This window comes from Apiotrichum porosum (genome assembly GCF_003942205.1).
Source record: "Apiotrichum porosum strain DSM 27194 chromosome Unknown scaffold_3, whole genome shotgun sequence".
Classification (NCBI taxonomy): Eukaryota; Fungi; Basidiomycota; class Tremellomycetes; order Trichosporonales; family Trichosporonaceae; genus Apiotrichum; species Apiotrichum porosum.
Window position 1 is genome coordinate 623,343 of NW_021167110.1, and position 24,177 is coordinate 647,519.

Here is a 24,177-nt window from a genome sequence, read left to right on the forward strand (position 1 = left end):
CTTGCATTTGAGTGTTGCTGGGGAAAACTATGTACAGAGGTTAGCCGCATCTGAGTGCCAACAATAAACACCGCACCAGTTCCGAGCTAGCCCGTCCCACGTCACATGCCCCGCGCGTCAGTTTCACCACCAAGCAAAACACACCAAACAATGCAAAGCTGCGACGAGAAGAATCATGTTGGTTTGCTCAACAGCACGGGCGTCGCATCGGCCCCGACGGCCCCGCTACAAAGGGTACTATCAAAAAACGAAAGGTTGGTGGGCAGTAAAAAGCGGCGGCGCGCACACAAAGTGGTTGGTGTGCTCTTGTACGCGGGCCTCGAAGGTGCAGCTCTTCTCGAGTGGGCTTGCGATGCGCGCTTAGGCGCCGAAACCGTAGAGGGTGCGGCCCTGGCGCTTGAGGGCGTAGACGACGTCGAGCGAGGTGACGGTCTTGCGCTTGGCGTGCTCAGTGTAGGTGACCGAGTCGCGGATGACGTTCTCGAGGAAGATCTTGAGGACACCGCGGGTCTCCTCGTAGATGAGGCCAGAGATACGCTTGACACCACCACGACGGGCGAGACGGCGGATAGCGGGCTTGGTGATACCCTGGATGTTGTCGCGCAACACCTGGAAGAAACAATGTCAGCAACTGCAACTTGGACTGTTGGACACTGCTGAGAGCAGGCGATGACTTACCTTGCGGTGACGCTTGGCGCCGCCCTTGCCGAGACCCTTGCCACCCTTTCCGCGACCGGACATTGTTGTAGTAGTTGTTGTTGGGGGGGTAGGTGGGAGAGAGAGAGAAGTGGTTGTGTTGTGGAGTGGTTGTTGCGTGGGATGAGAGAAGAGGAGAGAGATTGGGATGGCGTATTTATTAGTGGCGACGGGGGGGTGCGTTCTCTCTCAGGGGCGCGGGCGGGCGAGCGGCGGGGGCTGGGCGCTGGGGGCGGGTGCGTGTGTTGTGATGGTTTGACTGGGCAAAAAGTCACGTGACACACGTGACCCCGTCACTGATTCTCTGATCCGATCGTCCTGATCCTTTTGATCCTGCACTGCCGTTGGCTGGCACGGCTTTTCAACCGACGTCAACGGAAATCACAACGGTAAGGGGTTTATTGCCCTGTGCATTCGTCCATGCAGCTGCATGCGTGTGCATGACGTGGCCAGAATTGTCACAACTGCTCGCCTCGCAAGGCCCAGCCAAACCGTCAGCCGGCCACCTGGCTGGCATGCGTGTGTGTGTGCACGTCGCAGGCCCACTTGCTACCACCAAACGGCGCAGCTGCAGGTGCTCTCAGACCAGGCCAACCACTTGTCCTCCGCCATAACTTGCGTTCTCCTTATGCAACCGTCTCGTGGGATGCTCTACCACCTTGCGAGCTATTGACTGTTCATGCATCAGGATATCAGGAAGACGAGCACGGCGCGTGTGCTGCGCATGCATGACAGGGACGATCGACGTGTCCCAAAGTCGTTTACGTAATACGTCTTGCCAGAACCAAACAAGGCGGCTTGAGCTGTGGCATTGAAATGGACGACATTGACCAGGCGGCTGTACCGCTGTTGGCGTTGAGTGTGTCAGTGATGATTGGAGGCCGTTGTTGGAGGCCATGCGTAGTGTGCCGACTGAAGTGATGAGTCGGGTCTTGTCCGCAAGGACGCGTATCATCCAACACGCAACGTCAACCAGCGAACAAGATGATTGAATCGAAGCAAGGGGTTCTGGAAGTCGTGCTCGTCCAGAGTGGTTGACCCGTTGAGACCCGAGGATATGATGGCCTAGTCTTGTACATCATATTGGGCGAGTACTTTGAAAGCTGTTGGATGGAAAACGTGACGTCGAGGTACTGCTCTAGCTGAGCATGAAATATATTTTCACCGACCGCCGACTAAATAAACCTAGACACATTGATGAAGCGGGCCCGCTGGTGTGCCGCTGCTGTCTTCTTTGAGCGGTAGAAGTTGTTAAAGCTGTTGATGGTATGTTGATTATTGAGAAGATTGTGGGACGCCGCGGTGCGCTAGTTGTAGGTAGACAGTAATATAAAGGGCAGACGAATGGTCCAACAACGGTAAATAAAAGTCATTGAAGTGGGTTCTACTCGATGGCCTTTCTCGCGAGGAAGCAGCACAGATCACACTTAGTAACTGAAACGTGCAAGCAGGTACATTTTGTGTAGGATTCTGATGCAATCATGAGAAACCGGTGGACATTGTTTTCCAGAATTGTGTATATCCCGACCATTTATTGTTTATTTTGGTACTGCAATGGTGACTATATGTCGGCCAGTCGTCCTGTCAATGCATAATCTCGCGAGTCATCATGCCTTGTGGAGAGGACACGTATACTAACCCGCCCTCTATACTGTTGCAGATGGTAAAGTGGGGAGGTAACCTGCAGCCACATGGGCATGTATGACGCCGAACCAAATAAATCAAAATCGCAGCCAATAAATCAAAACCAAAAACAACTGCATCCCTCCAAAGCTGTATTTCCCCTACTGTCGTCCGTACGTCCGTACACGAGCGCCTGCTATCACGCCTGCACAACCACCACACCGGGCGCCGTGCCCAGGCCCATCCACGCGGCGCGCGGCGCCCAAGTAACCCCGTCATCATCATTATGGTCGCCCTCACCCGTCTCCCTCGCAATCTCCCACCCGCCCAGACTGACCAGCCCCGGTTCAGGCACCCACACCCCCGTGTCCACTACAACGGTACCGTTGGGCGGGAGCACGCCGCGCTGGCTCAGTGAGCCAGTATACACCGTGTCGGAACCGGGGGCGCGGTTGACTCCAGGTGTAGGTGTGGGCGTGTTCGGTGTGGGGAGGCGCACGATCCAGCGTGTTGGCAGCACCGGGGAGCGGTTCTGCAGCTCGATCGAGAGTGGGAGAACGAGAGCACTGACTGTCAGCTGTGCTCGCCACGAATGTTTAAGCTGGTACTTACCCCTCTGCAAAGTCGTGCGTCACCCTTCCACTCTTGGCTCCGGGCACGCGAGCACGGACGACAATTGGGTCCTGCTCGCTCGCGTACACGCCGTCGAGAACAGAATCAAGCATGACCTGCCTCAGCCGCCCAGTCTCCTCGTACATGGTCCTCTTGGCCGGCGTGTCCTCCTCGCTGCGCAGCGACTCAACAAGGCTGAACCTCGGCGCTGGGGTGAGACCGTGGACGCTTGCGTGGCCGCGGCGGGTCTGCTGCGTGAGAGTAGACGCAGACGAGTCGGGAGCCGTCGTGGGGCTCCTGATGGTCCACGCAACGTCAATGTCGAGGTCGAGCGGGTCAAACAGGGGCAGAACGCGCGGGACGAGGTGTGTAGCCAAAGCTGGGAAGAAGGCAGCCGCGAACCGCAGGCGGTGGGCGCGGCGCGAGGCAATGTAGCCCTCTGGCACGCAGATGGAGACGGTCTCGGGGGAAATCGGGGCCAGGCGGTCGTCGTGCTTGAGTACGCGGTTGAGGTTGGCGACCAAGCCGGTCTGAGTGAGGTCCAGCGACCCTACGTCCTCGCGCGCAACAACTGGGAGCACAGCACGGAAGACTTGGTTGGGGAAAAGGACACCGTGCGAGGTGATGTCACCCCGGGGCTCCCAGTACTCGGAGACTGGTGTGATCTGACCGAGTGTCACGGGGTCGGCAGCGTGAGAGGTCACCTCAAGGGTGACGAGGTATCCCGTGCGGGCGGGAGAGACGTCGGCATAAATGGTCAAGAGACGCTTGACATCGACCTTTGCGCTCAGGCGCGTGGCAGCGGAAGGACCGTCGGGGACGCTGTACACTGCGAGCGCGAGGAGTTCCAGCGCGCCCGGTGCTGGGGCGGTGATGCGGACAGGGACACTGACGCTCTCGCCGGCGGCGATGCTCCCCGGATACACTGTGAGAGGGCCGTTGGCGGAGATCGTGTTCGGTATCGATGCCGGGGTATCGCTGTGCGGGGTATCCGTGTCTGACAGTCAGCTTTGCGCACAGTATGCTCCAATATGTTCAGCTCACCCAGATCCACGACGCCAAATTGGGAGCACACGAGCTGCACATTCTCCACGACTGTAGTCCCTGCGTTCCGGAGCTGAAGGGTGGCGTGCACCACTTCGCCTTCAAACATGACCTCTGGAACATTGAGCTCGGCAGCCACACGGGGCGCGCCACCTTCAGCGTGGACAGTCAGGCTCGAGTCGGGCGCATACGTTGGCGTAAGGCGCTGTGCCTTTGTGGCATGCAGCCTCCGTCCGCGCTTGGCCAGGTTCTCGGTCACAGGCAAGAAACGGTGGAACATGCAGCTCGCGCTGGCAATCGTAAACGTTCCGGCAGCAGTCGGGGTGATGGCCACGGCCACCTGGCGTGTCTCGTATGGTTCGAGTGCAGTCTCGGGGACGGTCTCGACGTCGACGGCAGCGCCGTCCACGGCCAGCGTAATGTCCTTGATGACCACGGTGGCGTTGAGGGGGTTGCTGGCTGTGAGCTCAACATGTAATGTCTCGCCGACGGCAGCGACGATACGACGCGTGTCCGGAAGCACGCTCATGGGTTTCTTGCCCTTGCGGTCCCAGTGTGCAAGAGCTTGAGTGTCAAGGGCCGCCCACTTTTCAGCATCTCCCACTGCGCTCGCGCTGGATTCAGCCGGCAGCACAACACGCGTTTTGGTTGCGTCAAACAGGGGCGTGGGGAGACGGAGTCGGTCCTTGGCGGCAGCCAGCTGTTCTGGATGTGCGACCAGCTGCTCGTACGCCAGAGCCATGTCCTCGAGAACCATGCCCTGTGCGCCGAACGCCGACGACTCGTCGCGCTGGAGCAGACCCAGGAAGTGTTCCACGGCAACGGCACTCTCGCCGAGCGTGTATGCCTGCCGGCCGAGCGAGTACTCGATACGTTCACATGCGGCGGCCCAGGGAGCATCGCGCATGAGGTCGGCGGCGCGCGCGAGACATCTCCTTGAGTATTGTTTCTGTTTTCGTCAGCGACGACAAAAGCGTGTATAGGGTTACTCACCAGGCCTGCCTTTTCGTACCTCCTTGCAGCCATGACGAGATGGAACGCCTGTCTCCTCCTTCCACGCTGGCTCTTGCCACCCTTGACATCAGCCGCGGCAGCCTCTTCGACGATGACAGCGCACGGCACCTCATCCGCTTCTCCTGCGGCGCGGACGAGCAAGGCCCCGACACCACGCCACTCGTTGAGCGCCTTCCATGCCTCGTAGTAGAGCACTGTCACGCGCAAAGCGTCGAGATGGACAGCTCCAACACCGCCCGTGCGACCCAGGTACGTGGTCACGGCCTGCTCGAGGGAGGCGCAAATGTCCGAATGCTGCAACGTCGTCTGTGGGGTGGGGTTGCCGGGCTGCACGCCCGGGTGGAAGTATCCGTTCGACAACAGTGTCGCCAGGCCGTGCATCTCAGTCGCGGCTGACACATAGCGCCATGCCCGGTCTTGGGTATAGTCGCGACGGAGGTTGTCGTATATGCTGGCCGAGTATCGATAGTCGCGAAGCATGAACGAAAAGTCGGCCAAGCGGCGAGCGAGAGCCTCGACAGAGTTGACGGGGTAGAAACCCTTGGCCGGATTGTACACTGCGTGTCCGGCAGCGGGAGACGGTGAAGACGGTCTGCTGGTGCCAAAGAGCTTGCGGCCAGCACCGAAGAGGCGTCCGGTCAGACCGCGGCGGTTGGACTGGTACGCCTCGTTCCACTCGCGGACACGAGCCTCCATCCAGGGGACTAGAGACTGCACGACGAGCTCACGTACGACAGCGATGAGACGATCGACATCCTCAGAGGACAGTCGCTGCGCATACGACCTCGGAGCCTGGCCACCGCTCTCAGCAGCTGCGGCCATGGGCGACAATGTCAGGTTGGACATGGCGGCCGCGTAGGCCTTAACGATCGATGCGTGGTCGGTAATCTCGGGCTTGCGCGGGATCATGGAGGTGACAGGCGCGCTCTCAGCTGTCGGTGGCTGTGAGTCGGAGGGTGTACGCGAGTTGATAACGAGCAAGGTCGAGTGTGGACCGTATGCCTTCTTGACCAGGGCCAGCAGCTCGTTGGCACCCTCGAGGTCTGCTCCGGCCTTGGACACGTCGTGAACGACGACAAAGAACTTGAGAACCTGCACGCCGTCCATCCAGGGTGCAGCTTGGGCGCCAGTACCGACTGCTTGGCCGTACAGGCGCTGCAGTGTGGTCATAGGGTCCGGTGTGGTTGTCGAGATGGCGAACAGCACGCCGACAGGATGGTTGAATGTCTCGTGAGGCGCCAACGGACGCGACGATAACAGCAGTGCGCGTGTCGTCGGGTAATGCATCTCATCGTCTGGCGAGTGCTTGCCCACACACGAGCCGACAAGGTCAACCACCATGTCGGGGTTTATTGAGGCCTGTGCCGGGTTGGCATAGACGGACGCGTAGGAAACGAAACGAAGGGGAAATGTTGGGTGCACTGTTGGGGTTAAGGTCGATGAGAGGACAGAAACTGGGGGAAATGTTAGTGTATGCTCGCCATCATGTTTGCCGCTGTCCTCGGGGTCGCCGCGTTCACCGACTCACCCCTCTCTGTGCCGCCCTCCCATGGACGGAGCAGCTCGTTGAGCCCGCGGCAGCCATTTGCGGCACACGAATCTGCCACGTCGTCGGACGCGAGAACCGCAACCCGCGGGCTCAGCGACTGGATAATCGAGAGCGGCGGCGCGGGCATGTAGAGCTTTGTGGGTGTAATGTACAACGATGTCAACCGCCTGCAGTTGTGGACGGCCCGAATGCACGATACGTCGTCACCGACGGCGGCCAGCGGCCAGCGGCGCCGGAATTGAATAGGCGGGCCAACACGCGTCTGCGCCTTCCTCCGGGAGCAAAAAGTCGAAATCCCATCTCACCCTCCTCCTTCCGACGACCACTTGTTTCTTTTGCCGACTTGTAGACAGTCTAGACTATACCCCTCTGTCCACCCCCGACACTACCACCATGTCTCTCCGTCCCGCCATCGCCTCGGTGGCCTCTGCCTCGCGCATGGCTCGCGCGCAGGCTGTCCGTGCCGCTTCGTCGGCCGCTGCCTCGTCGTCGCAGGCCTCGACCTCGACTCTGCCCGAGATTCACCTTGGCCAGACCCACCCTTCGCGCTACCACGACCACTACGACGCCACCGTCGCCTCCGACCTCCTGTACATGACCTACAACCACCGTGCGACCGCTACCGCCGAGGCGCAGCTCGCCGCCGCTTCCACTGAGGCCGCTGCCATCTCCAAGCCTGTCACTGGCTACGAGGCCAACCGTCCCAAGCCTGCCCCGAGGGGTAACCGTCCTATCCAGCCCTTGACCAAGGGCATCACGGCAGAGTCGGTGCCCAAGCTCGAGAGCATTACTATCCACACCATGGTCAAGGAGGCTATTGGCAACAAGCACGCGCTCCTGTCGGCGATCATGGCTCTGCGCAACATTTCGGGCGAGGCGGCAAACGGCGGTGGCAGGAACGGTTCGACGGGTGTCCAGGTCGTCATCTCGCGCCAGGGTGCCGCCGCGTTCAAGCTCCGTGCTGGCATGCCCGTCTCGGCCAAGGTCGAGCTCCGCGGCGAGGCCATGTACGACTTTATCCAGTCGCTCGTCGACTTTGTCCTGCCCCGTATCCGCGAGTTCCCGGGCTTCACCCTCCCCGTCCAGTCGGCCTCCAAGTCGAACCCCTCCGCCCTCGCCGGTGTCGTCTCGATGGGTCTCCCCGCCGCCGCCATGGGCCTCTTTCCCCAGGTCGAGGGCAACATTGACGCCTACCCCCGTCTCCACGGCTTCCACATGCACTTCAAGACCAACGCAAAGGGCAAGGACGCCCAGGAGCACGCACGCGCGCTCCTCTCCGGCTTCCGGATACCATTCCACAAGAAGTAGACCCCTTTATTTATCTCGATAGATATGCACACACATAGCATGGCTGAACGGGATCGCTTGTAATTGACGTCTAGCAGATCTACTCCTTGACCTCCTCCACCGCAGTCACAGTCCCGGACCCGGCAGCGGCTGCCTCTCCTTCCTCGTCGACAGTCTCCCGCACTCCGTCCTTCACTTCGCCCGGCACCTCGTTTGTCGTGTTTGGCTCGTGTGCCACGTCGTCAATCACCTCGGGAGGTTCCTCCATCTGGACGTCTCCGCCTTCTCCGCGAGCCTGCACCCATGCCTCGGTGCCGCTCTCCCTACCTTGTCCCTTCAGCCCTCCCAGCTCAGCCTCCAAGTTGCGTCGCCTCGCGTCGGTGATCCAAGCGGCCTGTTGCTGGTCCACGCCAGCCAGCTGGGCGCGTTCCGCGTCTCCGCGGTGTGCGCGACACTGCACAGTGTGCGTGAGGAGTATCTGGCCGTCAGCTGCGTTACTTTGCGTGACAGCTGTACCCACAAGCTTGAGCCTCTCCTCCGTGACTCCCCGTCCGTCCTCGGTCTGCTGCATCCTCCGCGCCAGGCAGGCGTCCCAGTCGTCCACATACGCGCGCGTGACATCTTCGGCGCCGAGGGCGCCGAACGCGAGACACCAGCGCTGCTGCTTCCCCCAGCCACGGTCGTACAGCTGGGGCTTGCCCACTTCGGCCTCGCAGCTGTCGACGTGGACCCAGTGCCCGGCCGTGGGGGAGAAGTACTCGGTCCAGACGTGGTCCTCACTGTTCCAGACGTACCGCGCCTCGAGGCCGAGGACGAGGAGGAAGACGTAGAAGAGTTGTGCAAACTCGCCTGCGGTGTCAGCTGGCAGGAGACGTAGTCAGCTGATGGAGAGGGTCTACTCACCGCACCTTCCCTCGCGCGACCCCATGAGCGCCTTGACGGTATTGTACCTCGCAAACCGCCTTTGGCCCTCACACCCGCCGCTGTCGCACTTGTGCACCTCCACCCTCCTGGCCCCTCCGGCGCGTTCACGCTCATTCGGCTCGCTGACCTCTGCAAACTTGGTGGCCCCCCCACAGCGGGGACACTTGATCGGGTCAATCCACGTAAAGTACTCGTGCTTGAACCAGCGCGCCGCCGCGAGGGCGATCGCGTCCTCCTTGCCAAACGCGTTAGCGAGGTGGGGCGGAGGTGGTTCCTTCAACAACGCCTCGGCGCGTGGGAGAATATCCGCGAGCACAGCAGTGGCCTCGGCGGCAGTCTGCTTGTCCTGTCCGCCATGTCAGCTGTCGTCCATGGGCATGAGGACCACTGAGCTGTAGACGTACTATCAGCTGGCCCACGTCGCCAGAATGCCGCTTCAGGTCGTTGATCGTCGCTTCAAACTTGGCGCCAGGTCGCTGCGCGTGCTGTGTGGCAAGCAGCTGGAACACACCAGGGACGCGCAGCGCATGGTTCATGAGTTCCGCAATAGCTGCGGCATCCTCGGCGGACGGACGTGACAACCGCGGGATGGACGTGTATCGCCTCGCCAGGAGCTGGCGCGCGACGTAGCCGGCCTCGACTGCTGACGGGCGGTATCCGGTGAATCCTGGTATGAGGTTTGACATGTGGGTAGAGTAAAGAAGATGGACGTGGAGTAGATGTGGGGCTGACGTGCACACACAGTTGCTCGTTGGATCGTTTGGAGTGGGACCGTGATCCCCGTGAATGCCTCCACTCTCGCCACCCAAAGGCAGTGAGCGGGAGCAAATATGTGTTGTTGTGGTCTTGGCGGAGGTGACCTTCTCCATCTCTTTGTGCAACCGTCCAGTGCTATACCCTTACGTTCTGCATGTCATTATAAGTATACTTGGTTGGGCAAGATTGATTTGTTGCTTTTGGCCTGCCCCGATTGGGTGGTGGTTCATAGCGGTGTTGTCAGTTGCAGGGGTGGCGGTCAAGTCCTTTTAGCGAGTCTGTCCTCGGCATTGGATGTCCTGTATACGCGTATGGTGCGTCTCTTGTCGCTGGGAACGTTTAACCTGCCTTTTCGTGATTTTACAGAATGTGTGGGGAGGGGGTTGTGTTCTTTGTAGAACCTTGGACACTTAATATGGATGCTGAACAACTCCATTTCCTGGCCAGGCTTTAAGAGATGCCATGTATGTCGCTCTACAAATGACATCTCTATACTCGAGCGCTCTAGCTGCATTGAAAGCATAATCAGACAGCCACACCTCTCCTCAGGCCCCAGGACCCACAGAACATCCAGACTCTTCAGTGCCAGCCGAGGGCCACCACGAGACCGGTTCCATCCAATGAGCGCGGGGAATGCAAATTCTTCAGCATCTGCCACTTCGACATTTTCAATGGCCTTCTTAGTTCAGTGGTTAGAATTTTTCACTAGTAGTGTTCGAAAGAGCTTACTGTGGTATGAAAGGGTCACCCGTTCAATTCGGGTAGAAGGCAACCATTGTTTTTGCTTTTTGCCCCTCCCTGGCGCTGCAGTTACCACCAACACCACCATTGTGGGCGGCAAGGACTTTGTCGTGAAAGGGATATATGCAGGCCATGTGCGGTTGCTCTACCCAGCCAGGGTTGAGTGACAGAGCATGGGCGCAGGAGGTTGACTGGTGTCACAATCGTAACGTTGTCTACCCACGTAGACTAGATTCCGTTATTGCCCGCAACCCCCTCACCTCACCTCGCTGCAACGTACCAGCGCCTGTGACACGTAACATACATCAAATGACACATGCAGACAAAAGAGACGTTCTTGTACATGGCTCACTGGCGGCCTTGTTGCTCGTTTTTTGGTCTTGGTTCAGCTCGTGCGAACACTGCCACCCATGCAATCTATTCTGACACTTGGGATGTCGGGTTTCAGTCCACAGGAAACATAAATCTGTTCGAGGGATCGGGGCGATTCGTTTATTCCGCACCACCAGTGCTGGACCCGGGCAAGACGTCGGTGTGCGCTGGCTCACACACACATATGCGTCGATTGGCAGCGGACGCTCCTGCCCCGGCGGGAGGCGCGCCAGTACGCGTCCTCGCAGTGGGTCGTCGCCCTCGTCAAACTTGTCCGGGCCCAGCGGCGGCATGCCCGCGGCTGTGCGCTGCGCGTTCATGTCTTCCAGTGCCTCCTTGGCTGCAAAGTCCTCATCGCGGGCGAATACGTGGCTGGGGTCAGCGCCAGCCCAGGAGAATAACTCTTACCAGCGCCAGCCGAGCAAGAGCTGGTCCGAGAATGCCTGCTCAAAGCTCTCCGCGTCGTCTGGGTTGAAGAACTGCACCGGGGCCTCCCATCCGCGGATGTCGTGCAGGCGCACCGTGACGTGGTGCACTGGCCCGTATTCAGCGACACGGCGTAAACCTCAGACGGGGAGGGGACGCCAGCCGTCCACCCGGCCTCCATCCACGGCTCTCGCGCCGGCTCTGGCTCGAGCTTTTCGGGGACGTACGCCGCGGGCGGTGTGTGGGGCTCGACGACGCGGGCGGTGAAGAGCGTGCTCAGCTCGGGATAGAAGATCTCGGGCGGGCGGCAGAAGTTGATACCCGTGCGGGCGAGCGCTGGGTGCGCGTTCAGGACCGCCATGGTCTTGTCGGCTTGGGCGTGCGTTGCAAACGTCATGCGGGCTTCCGTCAGTAATCAATGGCAATTGTCGCCCCTCTGTCACCTTGCTGGAAGAGCGGGTGGGGTGACTCGACGGGCTCAAACGTGAGTGGGTTGCAGAGGCCGCGCACGAGCTCGTCGAGCTGGGCAAGCACGGTAGCTGGCGGGATCTGGCACGCATCGACCTTCAGCGTCATGCCCGGGTATCGCTCTTGCATGGGCCAGAACAGAAAGCTGTAGTGGTAGGCCATGAGACGCGAATGGATGGATTCATGGGAGATGGGCGATGGGATGGTTGACGGTGCCAAACACAACAACAAAGAGGTCCATCAATCGACGGATTTGGGTGGCGACTGAGCGGAAGTATTTTGTGTCGTCGGATCGTGATCAGTGATCAGTGATCAGCAATGCAGCACGCGCAGCAACATGTCTTGCTGACACACCCCACTCACTGTGCAGGCCCTAGGCGCTGGCCACCGTGCAACGTGCCCGGCAACTATCGACCAAACAGACACCCCAGTTTCTCAGGATCTCGCACACGCTCTCGGATTCCAGAGGGCCGAGGGCCACCGGATGCGCGGGCCCATGCCCTTTTGAACAAAAAAATACCTTATTGTCCAAAGATCCACGAAACCCGTTGGCGTCCGGGGTTCGGTGGGTGGCCTGGGTGGCATTGGATGGGTGGGGTTCGTGGCTGGACCTTATTGTTGAGCGACTTGGGAGCAGTGGGGTGCAGTGCAGATCCGGCCCGCGGCTTGTTCCCCTGCTCGCATGCTCGTTTCCTTTCGTGCCCCCCGCTCTCACCCTGCACATAAGACATACATGTGCGTATACGCAGTAGCAACACCGCGAGCACGCAGACGTGCAGACGCAGACACAAGGAACGTGGCGAACGGAACCTGCTCGCATTCAACAGGCCAACAGGTCCAATATGTCGGGAAGGAACGCGGCCAAGATGCCCAAGTGCCAGAGGGTGCCCAGCTGCCAGATGGCGCCTGAAAACGCGCCGAGAACACTGTGCGTCCCATTTACATACCGTTGCGCAAGAATGGTCGCCAGAGTGGACTGGTGTTCGACAGAGTGGACGGCTAGGGGCGGACAGCGACGAGCGACGAGGAATCCCAGGAACGCCAAGGGCCCGCCCTGTGCACACAGGAATCCCGAGACGACACTTGTTTTTTCTTTGTTCGAGTCCTCACGGGCCAACGCCATGCGCGTCCCCACAGGCTCTTGAAGGGCTGCAAGTTCCAGGCTCGTGCTCTCCCCCGGGAGACACAGAGTTTGTATTCTCCTCGAGCTGAAAACCTGGGACACGGGGATTCCTCCCTCGTCGGCCAATATCGGGATGAGGAAGAATAGGAAACGCAGGAAACGTAGGGAGCGTGCAGAGCTGGTTGCCGTCGGGTGTGTGGGCGTGGCGGTACCTGACCATTTGCAGACATCCCTGCTTGCGTCAAGGTGTCCCGACCCACCTTCTTCTTTATGGCAATGGCCAATTTGGGCTGTACTGCCTTGCCTTGTTCGGCTCTTGATAGGTGCGACGACAGTCAAGTGGGCAAACTGGCCCGGCCTCCTGGCCCCCTTCTCACGAGAGGGTCATAGCGAGGTTTGTAGCGAGGCGACGGTGCGACCGCTTCGTCCCTCATGCCTCCATGTGTTGTGGCCGGTGTTGTCAGTCGTCTCGGAGGCGCGGCAAGTTCCACCAAAGGGTAGCCGGCCCACACCTACACACCTGAATCACGACTGCGGCTCATGGCGCGCCCGGGGGTGGGGTATGGGGGGGCGGCAGCGCTGGGGGTCGTGTGTGGGTGGGAAGGAATGGGAGCTGGCCACCTGGTCCAGTCGATACACTCGTGTGCCCCCGCAGACATCTGGTGTGGGTATCTATAGTCTTATTGTCTAACCGCCACCCACAGAAGTATCACTCGCGTCAGCATTGTCAGAACCCACCAGCCCCCCTTCATAAAGACACTGCCGACAGGCAGACTACTCCCTCATAACACCCTATACGTCAGTCACATTCGATCGCTTGTATCATTCCATTCACCACCACTGCGACTCGAACCCTTCCCTCTCCACCACACCACCACACCACCACTGCCATGGACACCATGACCGCCATGTCCGCCGCTTTGCCCCCTTACTCATCCGCTCCTCCCTCACCGGCCCCTCCCCACGAAGTAGTCATTACCATCCAGCCGCCTCACCTCGCTGCCATTGCTGCCGGGACGCAGAACACAGAGTTGAGGGGCTACGACGTGCCCTCGACCCGGTGGTGGATCTACGAGCCGGCACCGTTCAACGCACTCAAGTATGTCGCCGAGGTCGCCGTCGTCCCTGTCCCGACTCCCAGCAGTTCCACAGCGGGTTCCAGCTCCAGCTCGGTGGACGACACTGTGGACGACAGTGCAGACTCCTCGGGCTCAGACGACACAGACGCCACTGTCGAAGCCGAAAACGCGGCATACGCATACCAGATCCTCCGCCTCGAAGAGCTCGAGCCCCCACTTCCGCTGCACGAGCTCCGGCGGCGCGGGTGGCTCCGCGGCGCGCCGCACACGTACGCGTTCGTCAGCGACGGCATGCGTGCCGACCTCGAGAGCGTCGAGCGGCGGCTGGTGTTTGACAACCGCGACGAGGACGAAGGCGACGTTGCCGAGGTCGATGCGGAGATTGTCCCCGTCGACCTCGACGGGCCAGTGCCCTCGCCCTTGAGTTGCGTGGCGGCGGAGAAGAGCGCGGTGTCTGGCGGCGAGAAGGCAGCGGCGGCCACGGGCCTGCAAGGTGAGCTGCTTGTACCCGAAGAGAGCTGACTCCCAGATACCCTCGCTCTGCCTCGTCTCGGCGCTGTTTCCGTGGCATAAGGCGCTGGCCGCCAAACCACCACCCACTAGCTTCGGCCCACGACGATCGACGCGCCACACTTGATCGTGTTCCCAGTTTTGCTGTCATCCTCATCCCTTCCTCGCCCCCCTGACATCACGCGCGGGGCCAGGCCCACAGCCTTTATCATTCTTCTCAGTTGTCTACACCATTACCTAGTCCCGGACGCAGTCTATAGTGCTCTCGCCTCCTTTATCATGAACAATGTCGCATCGCCGAGTCGCGAACAGGTGCGAGCGTGGCGGTTGGCTGCTGCCGTGCACCACTGACGGCCATGGTTCATGCACGCAGGCTTACCTTACAGCATCTGTTCTGTTCTGTTCCCAATCCCAGCCCTGTCAGACAACGAACCAAGGCAACGTGCAACAATAGTCAAGGTGACACGATTCATCCACTTGAAAGAAAAAAAGGGTTACAAATTACTTTAAAAATCATATCCGGAAAAGGTCCTATTTCATTCATGGCGGCACCGTCAACCCCAGGCCCCATGCCACGTCGTTGACGGCCCAGTTCGTCTTCCCTACTCCTCGTCCTAGAGACGACAACTCGTTGAGCGACTCTGTTTCGGGCGGCGGGGTCTTGCAGACACATTCCTCGTCGTCCTCTTCCTCGTCGTCGTCACAGCCAGTACACGGCTGTAACGACGGCGGGGCGGCGTCAAAGTCATAGTCGTACTCGTCCATGGCCTGTTCCACGAAGAAGGCGCTGTACGACGCAAACTTGAATGGGACAGGCCGGAGGCCGCTGCTTTTGGTGTTTTGTGTTTCGGGTGGTTCTTGTCGTTCTGGTTCTGGTTCTTGTTCTGGTTCTTGGTCTTGGTGGTGTAAGACGGCCACCAAAGGAGGCGTCTCGGACTTGGGAGTATGGACTTCGAGACGCGGCGGGCTGCCCGACGACGCAGTCGACGCAATCGCGTTGGCAAACTCGGCGTGCTCGATCTCTGCGAGGGCGAGCTCGGCGGCCATGGCCTGCTCGGGAGGGAGCGAGGCATAGTACATGGGAGGGGTGACTACCTCCTCGAGCTCCTGGGAGACGGCGAGGGGGTCGATGGCGTGGTTGTCGCTGTCGAGCTCGACCCACGAGGCGGACATTTCGGCGTACTCGTCCTCGTCATAGTCGGAGTCGGAGTCGTAGGCAGCCTCAATGACAGTCACACCGGTGCGGTAGGTGCTGTGGGTGCTGTACGAGCTGTCGTAGTAGTCCTCAGTGTCGATGGCGTCGGCAGCGGAGAGGACCTGGACAGAGGGCAGGGTGAAGGCCTGGAAGGTCTCGTCCGACTCAAAGTCGTCGGCGGCGGGGCGCGAGACAGTAGTCTCGGCCCAGGCGAGGTCGGCTTCGTCGTCGTCGTTACCGAGGGTCGAGAGCACGTCGTCGAGGTAGCGGGCCTCGGCGTCGGCCTGGTTGTACTCGTCCTCGTCCTCGTCCTCTTCCGAGAGAGTAGCGAGGCCGAGGGCGGTGGGGGCGCGCCAGTTGGTCAGGTCCGAAGAGGACGAGCCGTCTTCGATGGAAGCCCAAGCAGAGCGGACGGCCTCACGGACGATGACGGAACGGTGGAGCATACCGGCGTTGTCGCAGTCCATGCCGGTGAGCTTGTTGCGCGAGAGCGCGAGGAGGCGCACGCCCAGGGGCGTGAGCGCGGGTGCGGACGAAGATGCAAAGTACATGACGTCGGTGTTGTACGCGGGGATAGTAGTAGACTTGTTGTAGAAAAGGTCGGACTGAGTGGTGTCGGACTCGGTGTATTCAGGCAGGGCGTTGGTAGGACGCAGGGGGCTTAGTCGCCGTAAAGGTGCGTGGTTGCGAGTGTTGTCGCTAGCGGTTGGTGCTGTGTTGTTCCCGTAGTTGCTAGGGGAGGAGGGCGGGTGGAGGGTGCGAGAGGCATCAAATGAGGGAGCATGTTGGCTGAAGATGGATGAGTGTGGCGCAGCGAGCGACGACAATGTGAGAGGTTGGTGGGGTGGTGGTGGTGGGGTTTGGGTGTGGGAGATAATTGTGGCTGGGTTGTTGGGGTGGGTAGTCGTTGTGGTTCAGGTGTTGTCTGGGGGGGGGGGGGGGACGCTTAGCAGGACATCTTGGGCAACAGATGGGTCCTGGTCGATGATATAAGAGTGAGCGTTGTTGGGGGTGGATGAGAAGAGAAAGACGGGACACGACGCGCGGTGTGGGGAATAAATACATGGTGGACTGGAAAAACACACTACAGAAACAGAGTCGAGTCATCCTCCGTGAGCAGTATGTTTCCGCCCTGAGACACACCCCTGACACCCTCTCCCCTGAATGTCTCCCTCTGCCCTTTTGCCCCCCATCCGGCACCGAGACACACACAAAATGTGTGTGTGTGTGTCGGCCGTTTCCGAACAACCCAGGGCTGCAGGGCCCCTGGAGTTGGCCGCACCCGCCGCCCTCTCGTGCCCCGCCTCGCTGGGTGACTGTACCACCGTCAATGGAGACCCAAAATGACACCATTTGGCTGTGTCTCATCCATGACGCTCACTGCTGTCGTTTTGCTGAGCAAGCTCGTATCACACGCTTATACATCGTTACTAAACAACCAGCCTATCGTGCTGTGGTGCTGCACCATGGGTGTGCACCCGTCGTCGTCATGCTTCTCTCTACACTCACAATTGGAAACTGGGTGGGAACGAGGCGAACTTCGCCGGTCATTCCCATCAGAGCCCTGCCACTCAACCCCTCTGCTGTACATCCCTTGGAAACTACCCGTCCATTCCCCCCGCCCCACTCTGGTTGGGCCTCCTCACACCCCCGCGGCGGGGTAGACACCTCTCTCTTTCTTTGCTGGCACACGTTCTCATTGAGCCGCTTCCACGGGCGGACGGACACGTCGATGCCTCGTTCTGCCTGGGGTCTTGTGCGGGCGTCTTCATCTCCGCCGAACACCCAGCACATCGCTCCGGCAGCGGACGCGGTGGCGAACGTGGCGGCCCTTTTGGCCGGACATGAGCGAGGGGGAACGGCGGCACTGCGCGCACCGTCCAGCTCTTACGACGTTGCCCCGTTGGCCCGTTGCTGTCCTCGTTTTTCTTTTTCTCCTTTCTCTTTGCATTCCACCGGCCACATAGCAAAAGGGTTCTCGGCGGTCTGGGCGTGTGCTGCGCTGCATCCTTCTGCAGGCGCCGCGCCCCCTCTTCATCGGCCATCAGCGACGGTGTTGCTGCGTCGTTGCCGTCCATGTGAGCAACGCCAGCAACGCCCGCAACGCCAGCAACACCAGCCCCAGGGCCGCGGCGAAGCGCCGCCGCCAGGACGGTGTTGAGCCGAGAAAAGCCAAATCGTTCGTTGTCGTCGTAACGCAGACGTGAATAAGCACAGCACACCTTTGCCGACATTTGCGCTTCCGCTATCGGTTCCTCGGGCCCCGGCAGCCAGGCCAGCGAGGCCTGTGTGGTTGCAGAAGACGCATTGTGATCGTCGCAGCAGTGCATTTTGGGACCAAGATCATGTGGAGCATGGAACGCTTCGTCAGCTTTTCTTTGTGGCTTGGGACTAGCACCCACATGCACCCGTCCCATCAGACGCACATCTCCTCTGGCCTCTGATTCTCTCGAATGTAATTATCTGTGTCGCACAGCCCAGCACCCGATCTTGCCGAGGCGGACGTGGCGGACCGGTACGGTCCGCAGTGACAGATGTTTACAGATGGTTGTGGCCGCTGTGGAGCGCGACGCGCAAGTGCCTCGTAGATCTCTGCCGCCTTCTTGGCCTCTCGTCGTCGTCGTCACCGGCCGCTCGCCTCCGCTGCCCCCCAGCCCAGCGAGCCCAGCGAGCCCAGGCCCGCAACCCAAGGAACACTCCGGGCCTTGGGTTTTTGGCCACAGGCTGTTGATGGTGGTTGACAAAGCCAAGACCCAAGACAGTGAGAGATAGCCGCCAAGATCTGCCAATACCGGCGGCCAGCTGCGGCCAGACGGTGGCAGTGATCAGTGACAGCCGGCAACCCGCGGCCAACAGTTGGCCCGCAGGCGAATTTGGCCGCAGGTCGCCAGTTGTGTGTAAGGTGCGTTTGGGGCAGACGTCGCTGCCATTCATTTCTTTCGTAGATTGTTCAAGGCGGCACTCCGTATGGAGCTGTGCTGGCCATCTTCCACTCTGCTCTTCGTGTTCTGTACGCTGCGCCACAGGTCCTGCCAGGCTCGGATCCGACGGCGGCGTGGCTTGCCACTGTTTTTGCTTGTATGGTGTGGGTGGTGACGGTTGACCTGTTTGTTGCCAGGGAGTAACCCAGGGTGAGCACCCGGCCGTTACCCGGGTATCCTCAGGGTGAGAGGTCGAGGTGGTCCTGGAACGAATACAAACCCCTTTATGGTTCTGGACTGTTGGGTTGCGGCTGTAAGGGTTGGATATTGACTTCATTACGAACCCTGCGTAAAGACCGGTGAGCGCGGGTTAAAAACAATTGTGATCAAAGTCAATAAACCACAAAACGGGAACGGTCGCGACGCGCGCACATTTGGCATTTTGAGTTTCGAGGTTCAAACGTGACGTGCGGTGCATACACGTACGGAGCTACAGCTACTGAACGAGACCTTACTTTATGCGATCGTGTCACATCGCGACCGATCCTATTCCCGCGATGGACCGCCGTGGTGAAAAGGACGCGACGGTGCGATGTCGGCCCGAAACTCCATCGCCGTCGCCAACACACACCGAGCGAGCAGTGCCGAGCGAGCTTCACCGCAGTTCGCCGGCAGGGATCCTCACGGTTGTTGTTCGAGAGCTCGCGTCGAACATTCTACGGCCGCGCCGCGTAGTGGCCAGCGCACGTTGTCGAGACGGAGGGGACGCAGAGGTGGAGGGTTGTCGGACATTGCTTCGTGACGAGCTTACGGCGGAGCCTCGGTCAAATATCTCGTCCGTCATTCCAGCGGTTGGGATTCGGGTCGATGGCGGTAACGACCAGACGCCGGACCATGGCGAGAGCTGCCGACCCACGGCGGATGACGAGGCGGCACAATGAACCTCTTCTTCACGTCAGCCACACGACGATCGTGCTTCTCGTCGTAGTCAGCCACACGCGGGCTACGGGCCGCCACACGATCAAAGCTCGACGAGAGAATTTTTAAAAGCCACCACCCAGGTGTTAGGGAGTATGCCTGCCGCTCGGCAGGACTCAGGGGAACCCACCAGGCTGCATGGCCAGCACTGGAGACGTGCAAAAAGAACTGATCGCTCAGCTGTATGCCTTCTACCCGAATTGAACGGGTGACCCTTTCATAGCAAGACGCTGAAGCGACACTACTAGTGAAAAATTCTAGCCACTGAACTAAGAAGGCCACGATGAAAATTGATTATGCCCCAACATCGGAGGCTGTGGCTCTATTGTGCGACTTCTCGACTTGCGATGCGTACGATGCCACGCATCTGTTCGTTCTGTCAACCTTTTGCTGGGAAGGCCGTCAGTGTTCGGAAACCAACCAGGAGGTTCATGACATCACGGAGCTGCTATCTCGAGCTCAGTGAGCTTTGCGACCGCCGCGCGTCGTTGATATCAACCCACATGGCCGCCCTTCACATCGCCACACCACAGTAGTCACACGTACGTCGGTCTACGTTTCAGGACTGAGCATCTGTCCCGTGTACCCGTGTCACGGCGGTGGTTGTGGCGCTGTGGTCGGCCGTTGTCGTTCACAGCGATCACAGATCACAGCCACCGTTTGCCATGTCCCACTGAAAATACTGAGCTATTCTGCGAACGCTCTCGGATCCGGACAGCAGCCACCCAGGAGTGTCACAGGAATCGACGCTACGGTGCTGCATCCCGCGGCCGCGCGTCGCTGTAAATGTCTCCCGCACACACATTAGAAACACGTCCTCGGTAACCTCGTCACCCCGCTCTCTCCCGCTCAACGTGGTACGGTACGTGGACCTGCTGCGAAACTCGTCGGCCCCCGACGCACCATACCAAGTTCTGCGGACGGCGCATGGTAATGGCGCGCGCGGCTCACACGAACCTGCACCGCTCCTACCCCTCAGCCACCAGGTTCGACCGTGTCTGGGCCGTCTAATAATATCGACAGTTGCCCGCAGGTCCCAGCAGGCTGCTGGCCAGCAGGCTACAGCTACAAACTGACGCGCACACACACGAACGCATACGAACACGCACACGCAAACGTCGATGGCCAGCACACGTCGCCGGATCGCCAGATCGCCGGCCAGCACACGTCGATGGCCAGCCACTTGCGTCACCTAGTTCAGATGGTGTTCCACTGCACCCCAGGACGGCATGGAGACGATGACACTATGTGGAATTCTACAGGACGTCGAGGCGAGATGGATTGGGAACTGCCGAGTTTCGGATCAATAATGCGTTTTGAAGGGCCTTGTCGTCATTGTCTCGTTCGTCGTCTGCGTCGTCCTGCAACGGCGCCCAAAGTATCCACCGTGTGAAAGCCGGATACGAGACACCTGTGCGAGACAGCTGGGCGCTGGGATTGCAGGTGAAGTATAGGGATCAGTCGGACGACGCTTCAAGACGAGGAATGATAAGGAAGGCGATCTCATATCATCGGTTGGCCCAAGAGCCGACGTCAGCCATTTGAAAAGGGATAACCTAATGTTAAACAATCCAATTCAAAGTGTGGGGCCGATGTCTCGCCCCGAGATGTCCGTTGCTTTCTGCAGTCACATGTCTGGAATCACGCATGCCGCAGGGACAGGACAAATGTCAGTTGATCAGCTCCTCGTCAAGGAAAGGATGAAGGTTGGCAGTGAGGCTGTGGTCAACCGACGGCCAGATGGAAAATGCGCGCTGGCGTGTCAGTGGCAGTCGGTGTGTGGTGGCTACCAAGCATGGGTATTCGTGGCATATATCCTTGCAAGTTCATGTGGCTGCTGACCAGTTTTTCTAGTGTACTCGTATAATCCCCAGCGTGTCATATCCTCTACTCCACCGTGACCACAAACGCATGCCTGCCCTTGTGCTCGACGTACACCTCCACGGCACCAGCGACCTTCCTGCGGTCGGCGAGGGGGAGGAAGACGTGCACGGTCGAGCCCCACAGGGGCTTAAAGTCGTGCTCCACAAACTTGGCCTTGACAGTGACCTCCTCGGCGGTGGAGGTGTATGTCAGCTCGACAGTGGCGCGGGCGGGCTTGGCGGAGATGCCGTCGTCCTCGACCCAGCGGCCGGTGTAGCTCTTCTTTGACGACTTGCCCGCGGGCGCAGGGAAGATCTGGACACCGCGGAAGTCGTCCAGGCCGACGTTGCCGCCTTCCTCCTCGAGCTGGATGTCCACGCCGTCCGGGGTGGTGCGAGCGGGGCCCTCGCGCTGCGTGACGGTGTGGTAGTCCTTGCCGATGGGGAGGACGGCACCCTCGCGCGCAAAGAGACCCATGTGCTCGAGTGGCGTGGCGACCTCGGCCTTGCTGCCGGCAGCGTACACGCCGTGGGGCGAGTGGAGGTCAAAGTAGACGCTGTCGTCGGTCGCGGAAGACTTGGGGAAGTAGACTTGGCGGGTGAGCTCGCCTTCGAACAGGGCCGGAACGGAAAGGAGCTGGCCGGCACCGATCCACGCGTCGAAGCCGTTGAGGACCTCGGGAGCGTACACCTCGGGGTCGCTCGCAAAGTCGCCCCAGCCAATCCACGCGTTGGTGGGCTCGCAGTCCTCGTGCGAGCCCCACATCAACGAGTTGAAGTACGGGAGGTACTCGTAGCGCCACTTGATAGCAGAGCGAATGACAGGGAGAACCTCGGGGTACATCCACGGCAAGTTTGTGCAGCTCACACCGCTTGGGTCGTCGGGAGTGGGCTTGAAGGCGTGGATACAGAAACGGGCGTGGGTGACACCCAGCTGGACCCAGCGGACAAACAGCTCGGGTGAGGGGAGGGGACCGCCAAAGCCGCCGACGTCTGAGCCGGTCGACTGCATAAGGGAGATACCGCAGTTGAGCTGGATGGGTTGGGAGCCGCGCAGGTTCTTCCACGACGTCTCGTTGTCGCCGGTCCAGGTTCCGCACGCGTACTTGAAGGTACCAACGTTGCCGGAGCGAGTAAGGACGTAGGGACGGCGCTCGGGCTGGAGCGCAACCAGCGTGTCGTGCGAGGTCTTGGCCATCATCTCGGTGTTGACCATGCGGCCAAGGAGGCCAACAGTGGCCTTGCCCTTGGGTGCTGCGGAGCGCATCTTCTTGGGGAAGTCGTTCTGGGCGAGGAACTCGTCGTCGTGGAGGTAGTACTCGTTGTTGTCGCTGATGGGTTAGCTTGTTCACAAGTTCAAGTTACCCACTTCCACATGCCATCGACACCAAGCTCGATCAGGCTCTTGACGCCATCGGCCCACCACTGGCGGCCTTCCTTGCTGGTCATGTCGACCCAGCTGCCCTTGCCGTTGACGCCAACACCCGACGACCAGATGCGAGTGACGACGGGGGCCTTGACAATGTCGCTGTAGAACAGCGCATCAGACTTGTACAGTCCGTCAAACGAAGGGTGGCTGTCGAGCATGTCTGATGGGTCAGCGAGATCTTCAAACCGAACAGTGCTACTCACAAGGCTTAATGTTCGGGACGACCTTGATGCCCGCCTTGTGCAGACCGCCAACGAGGCCCTTGAAGTCGGGGTACCTCTCCTTGTTCATGGTGAACACGTAGCGGTTGCCGTCCGGACCGACAGTGTAGCCTGAAGAGAACTGGCAGGTTAGTCCTGGAGATGGGAACTTGACCTACGTGAATGGCTGAGCATGGGATATCGTACTTCTTGCACATTTCAGGCCACTGCGACAGCAATTCCTGGGCAGGAGGTTCATCCTGTGCCATTGTCAGCCATCGAGATCTTCCCGGGTCTCGTAACTTGATACTCACACTTTCACCCAGACCCATACCGGACGCCAAGTAACCGAGCCAGTCGCGACCGACGAGCATGGGCTTGCCCACAATCTCGGCCCACGTGCGAGTCACCTGCTGCACACCCTTGCCGAGCAGGTACCACTCCTCGAGGCCTCCCCAGTCCTGGGTAAAGGTCTTGAAGTAGCCCCAGGGGTCGTCGTGGTGGCGGCCGAGATCCCAGAGGGCGTTCGAGTTGGAGGTGTGATAGATGGCGTAGGTGGACCTGGATGTCTCGCCAGCCACAGCGCGCGGGGAAGACACCAGGAAGGGAGTGTGCTTGTACAGCGGGTCACCCTCGTACGCGTCGTAGCAAGCCGAGTCGGAGCCGTGGATCTGGAAGCTGCGGCCAGTGAGGTCCAGAGGACCGGCCTTCTCGCCCATGCCCAGGTGGACGTTGTCGCGCTCCATCCACCAGTGGCGCATGACACCGTGCTCTGTGAGAGCGTATGATCGGCTGGGGAGGTCGCCACACACACGAACCATGCCGCCCTTGCCGTCCTCCTCCCAGATTTCAAGGAGCACACTGTCCGCCCAGTTGATGCGCACCTCGCGGTGCTTGTGCGAGCCGTCAAAGTCGCGAGCGTCCGCTGGGAGAGCAGGGAAGGGAATGACGCACGTGTGCTCCTCGAGCTTGGTGACGGTGAACGACAGTGGGGCATCGGGGAGCACAACGTTGTCGTGTGGAGGAGCCGGGCGATCCGGTCCAGTGAGGATGACACGGGCCGCGTTGGCAAGAGGGAAGGAGACCGTGTAGACAAAGTCCGGGAAGGGGGAGGAAGAAGATGTGGTGAGGGAGAAGGATGTGACAGGAGAGGAGGTCTTGGACCCGGGGGCGAGCTGCCAGCCCGAGATTTCGCGCTCTACAACAACCATGATGTAATTTGAGGTGGTATGAGAGAGAGAGGAAAGGTGTTTGATGCCAAAAAGTAAATATGTACGGGATGTTGGTGGGCTTTACATGAGGTCGAGGTTGGAGCCGGTGAACACAAGTGGACCGGGCCGGACGAGGCCGTTGGAACGCTCCGGCCGG

At 60.0% G+C, this 24,177-nt stretch overlaps 8 protein-coding genes and 2 non-coding genes across 10 annotated transcripts; 3 read left to right on the plus strand and 7 right to left on the minus strand.

The window, feature by feature from the left end:
• Positions 1-360: 360 nt before the first annotated feature.
• HHF1_2 (Histone H4) lies at positions 361-741 on the minus strand (the record flags this gene model as incomplete). The annotated part of the gene is made up of 2 exons (XM_028621309.1): positions 361-609; positions 679-741. The coding sequence occupies 2 exons, from the start codon at positions 739-741 to the stop codon at positions 361-363; spliced, it is 312 nt and encodes a 103-aa protein (XP_028477761.1).
• A 1,777-nt stretch (positions 742-2,518) lies between these two features.
• On the minus strand, positions 2,519-6,665 carry EHS24_005830 (uncharacterized protein; the record flags this gene model as incomplete). The annotated part of the gene is made up of 5 exons (XM_028621310.1): positions 2,519-2,885; positions 2,932-3,928; positions 3,976-4,924; positions 4,969-6,443; positions 6,518-6,665. 5 exons carry the CDS (start codon positions 6,663-6,665, stop codon positions 2,519-2,521), a joined length of 3,936 nt encoding a protein of 1,311 aa, XP_028477762.1.
• Positions 6,666-6,931: 266 nt separating this feature from the next.
• EHS24_005831 (uncharacterized protein) lies at positions 6,932-7,846 on the plus strand (the record flags this gene model as incomplete). Its single annotated transcript, XM_028621311.1, has 1 exon — positions 6,932-7,846. One exon carries the CDS (start codon positions 6,932-6,934, stop codon positions 7,844-7,846), a length of 915 nt encoding a protein of 304 aa, XP_028477763.1.
• A 79-nt stretch (positions 7,847-7,925) lies between these two features.
• PNG1 (peptide-N4-(N-acetyl-beta- glucosaminyl)asparagine amidase) lies at positions 7,926-9,435 on the minus strand (the record flags this gene model as incomplete). Its single annotated transcript, XM_028621312.1, has 4 exons — positions 7,926-8,303; positions 8,346-8,674; positions 8,729-9,095; positions 9,154-9,435. 4 exons carry the CDS (start codon positions 9,433-9,435, stop codon positions 7,926-7,928), a joined length of 1,356 nt encoding a protein of 451 aa, XP_028477764.1.
• A 744-nt stretch (positions 9,436-10,179) lies between these two features.
• Positions 10,180-10,276, plus strand: EHS24_005833. Its single transcript has one exon. It is a non-coding gene; the product is annotated as a tRNA-Thr (tRNA).
• A 387-nt stretch (positions 10,277-10,663) lies between these two features.
• EHS24_005834 (uncharacterized protein) lies at positions 10,664-11,674 on the minus strand (the record flags this gene model as incomplete). Its single annotated transcript, XM_028621313.1, has 5 exons — positions 10,664-10,668; positions 10,824-10,990; positions 11,027-11,097; positions 11,184-11,446; positions 11,488-11,674. 5 exons carry the CDS (start codon positions 11,672-11,674, stop codon positions 10,664-10,666), a joined length of 693 nt encoding a protein of 230 aa, XP_028477765.1.
• A 1,860-nt stretch (positions 11,675-13,534) lies between these two features.
• EHS24_005835 (uncharacterized protein) lies at positions 13,535-14,287 on the plus strand (the record flags this gene model as incomplete). The annotated part of the gene is made up of 2 exons (XM_028621314.1): positions 13,535-14,207; positions 14,244-14,287. 2 exons carry the CDS (start codon positions 13,535-13,537, stop codon positions 14,285-14,287), a joined length of 717 nt encoding a protein of 238 aa, XP_028477766.1.
• A 477-nt stretch (positions 14,288-14,764) lies between these two features.
• EHS24_005836 (uncharacterized protein) lies at positions 14,765-15,970 on the minus strand (the record flags this gene model as incomplete). The annotated part of the gene is made up of 1 exon (XM_028621315.1): positions 14,765-15,970. One exon carries the CDS (start codon positions 15,968-15,970, stop codon positions 14,765-14,767), a length of 1,206 nt encoding a protein of 401 aa, XP_028477767.1.
• Positions 15,971-19,503: 3,533 nt separating this feature from the next.
• On the minus strand, positions 19,504-19,597 carry EHS24_005837. The gene has a single exon. It is a non-coding gene; the product is annotated as a tRNA-Thr (tRNA).
• A 1,608-nt stretch (positions 19,598-21,205) lies between these two features.
• EHS24_005838 (uncharacterized protein) lies at positions 21,206-24,020 on the minus strand (the record flags this gene model as incomplete). The annotated part of the gene is made up of 5 exons (XM_028621316.1): positions 21,206-22,511; positions 22,550-22,769; positions 22,813-22,951; positions 22,989-23,069; positions 23,124-24,020. The coding sequence occupies 5 exons, from the start codon at positions 24,018-24,020 to the stop codon at positions 21,206-21,208; spliced, it is 2,643 nt and encodes an 880-aa protein (XP_028477768.1).
• Between the last annotated feature and the right edge of the window lie 157 nt (positions 24,021-24,177).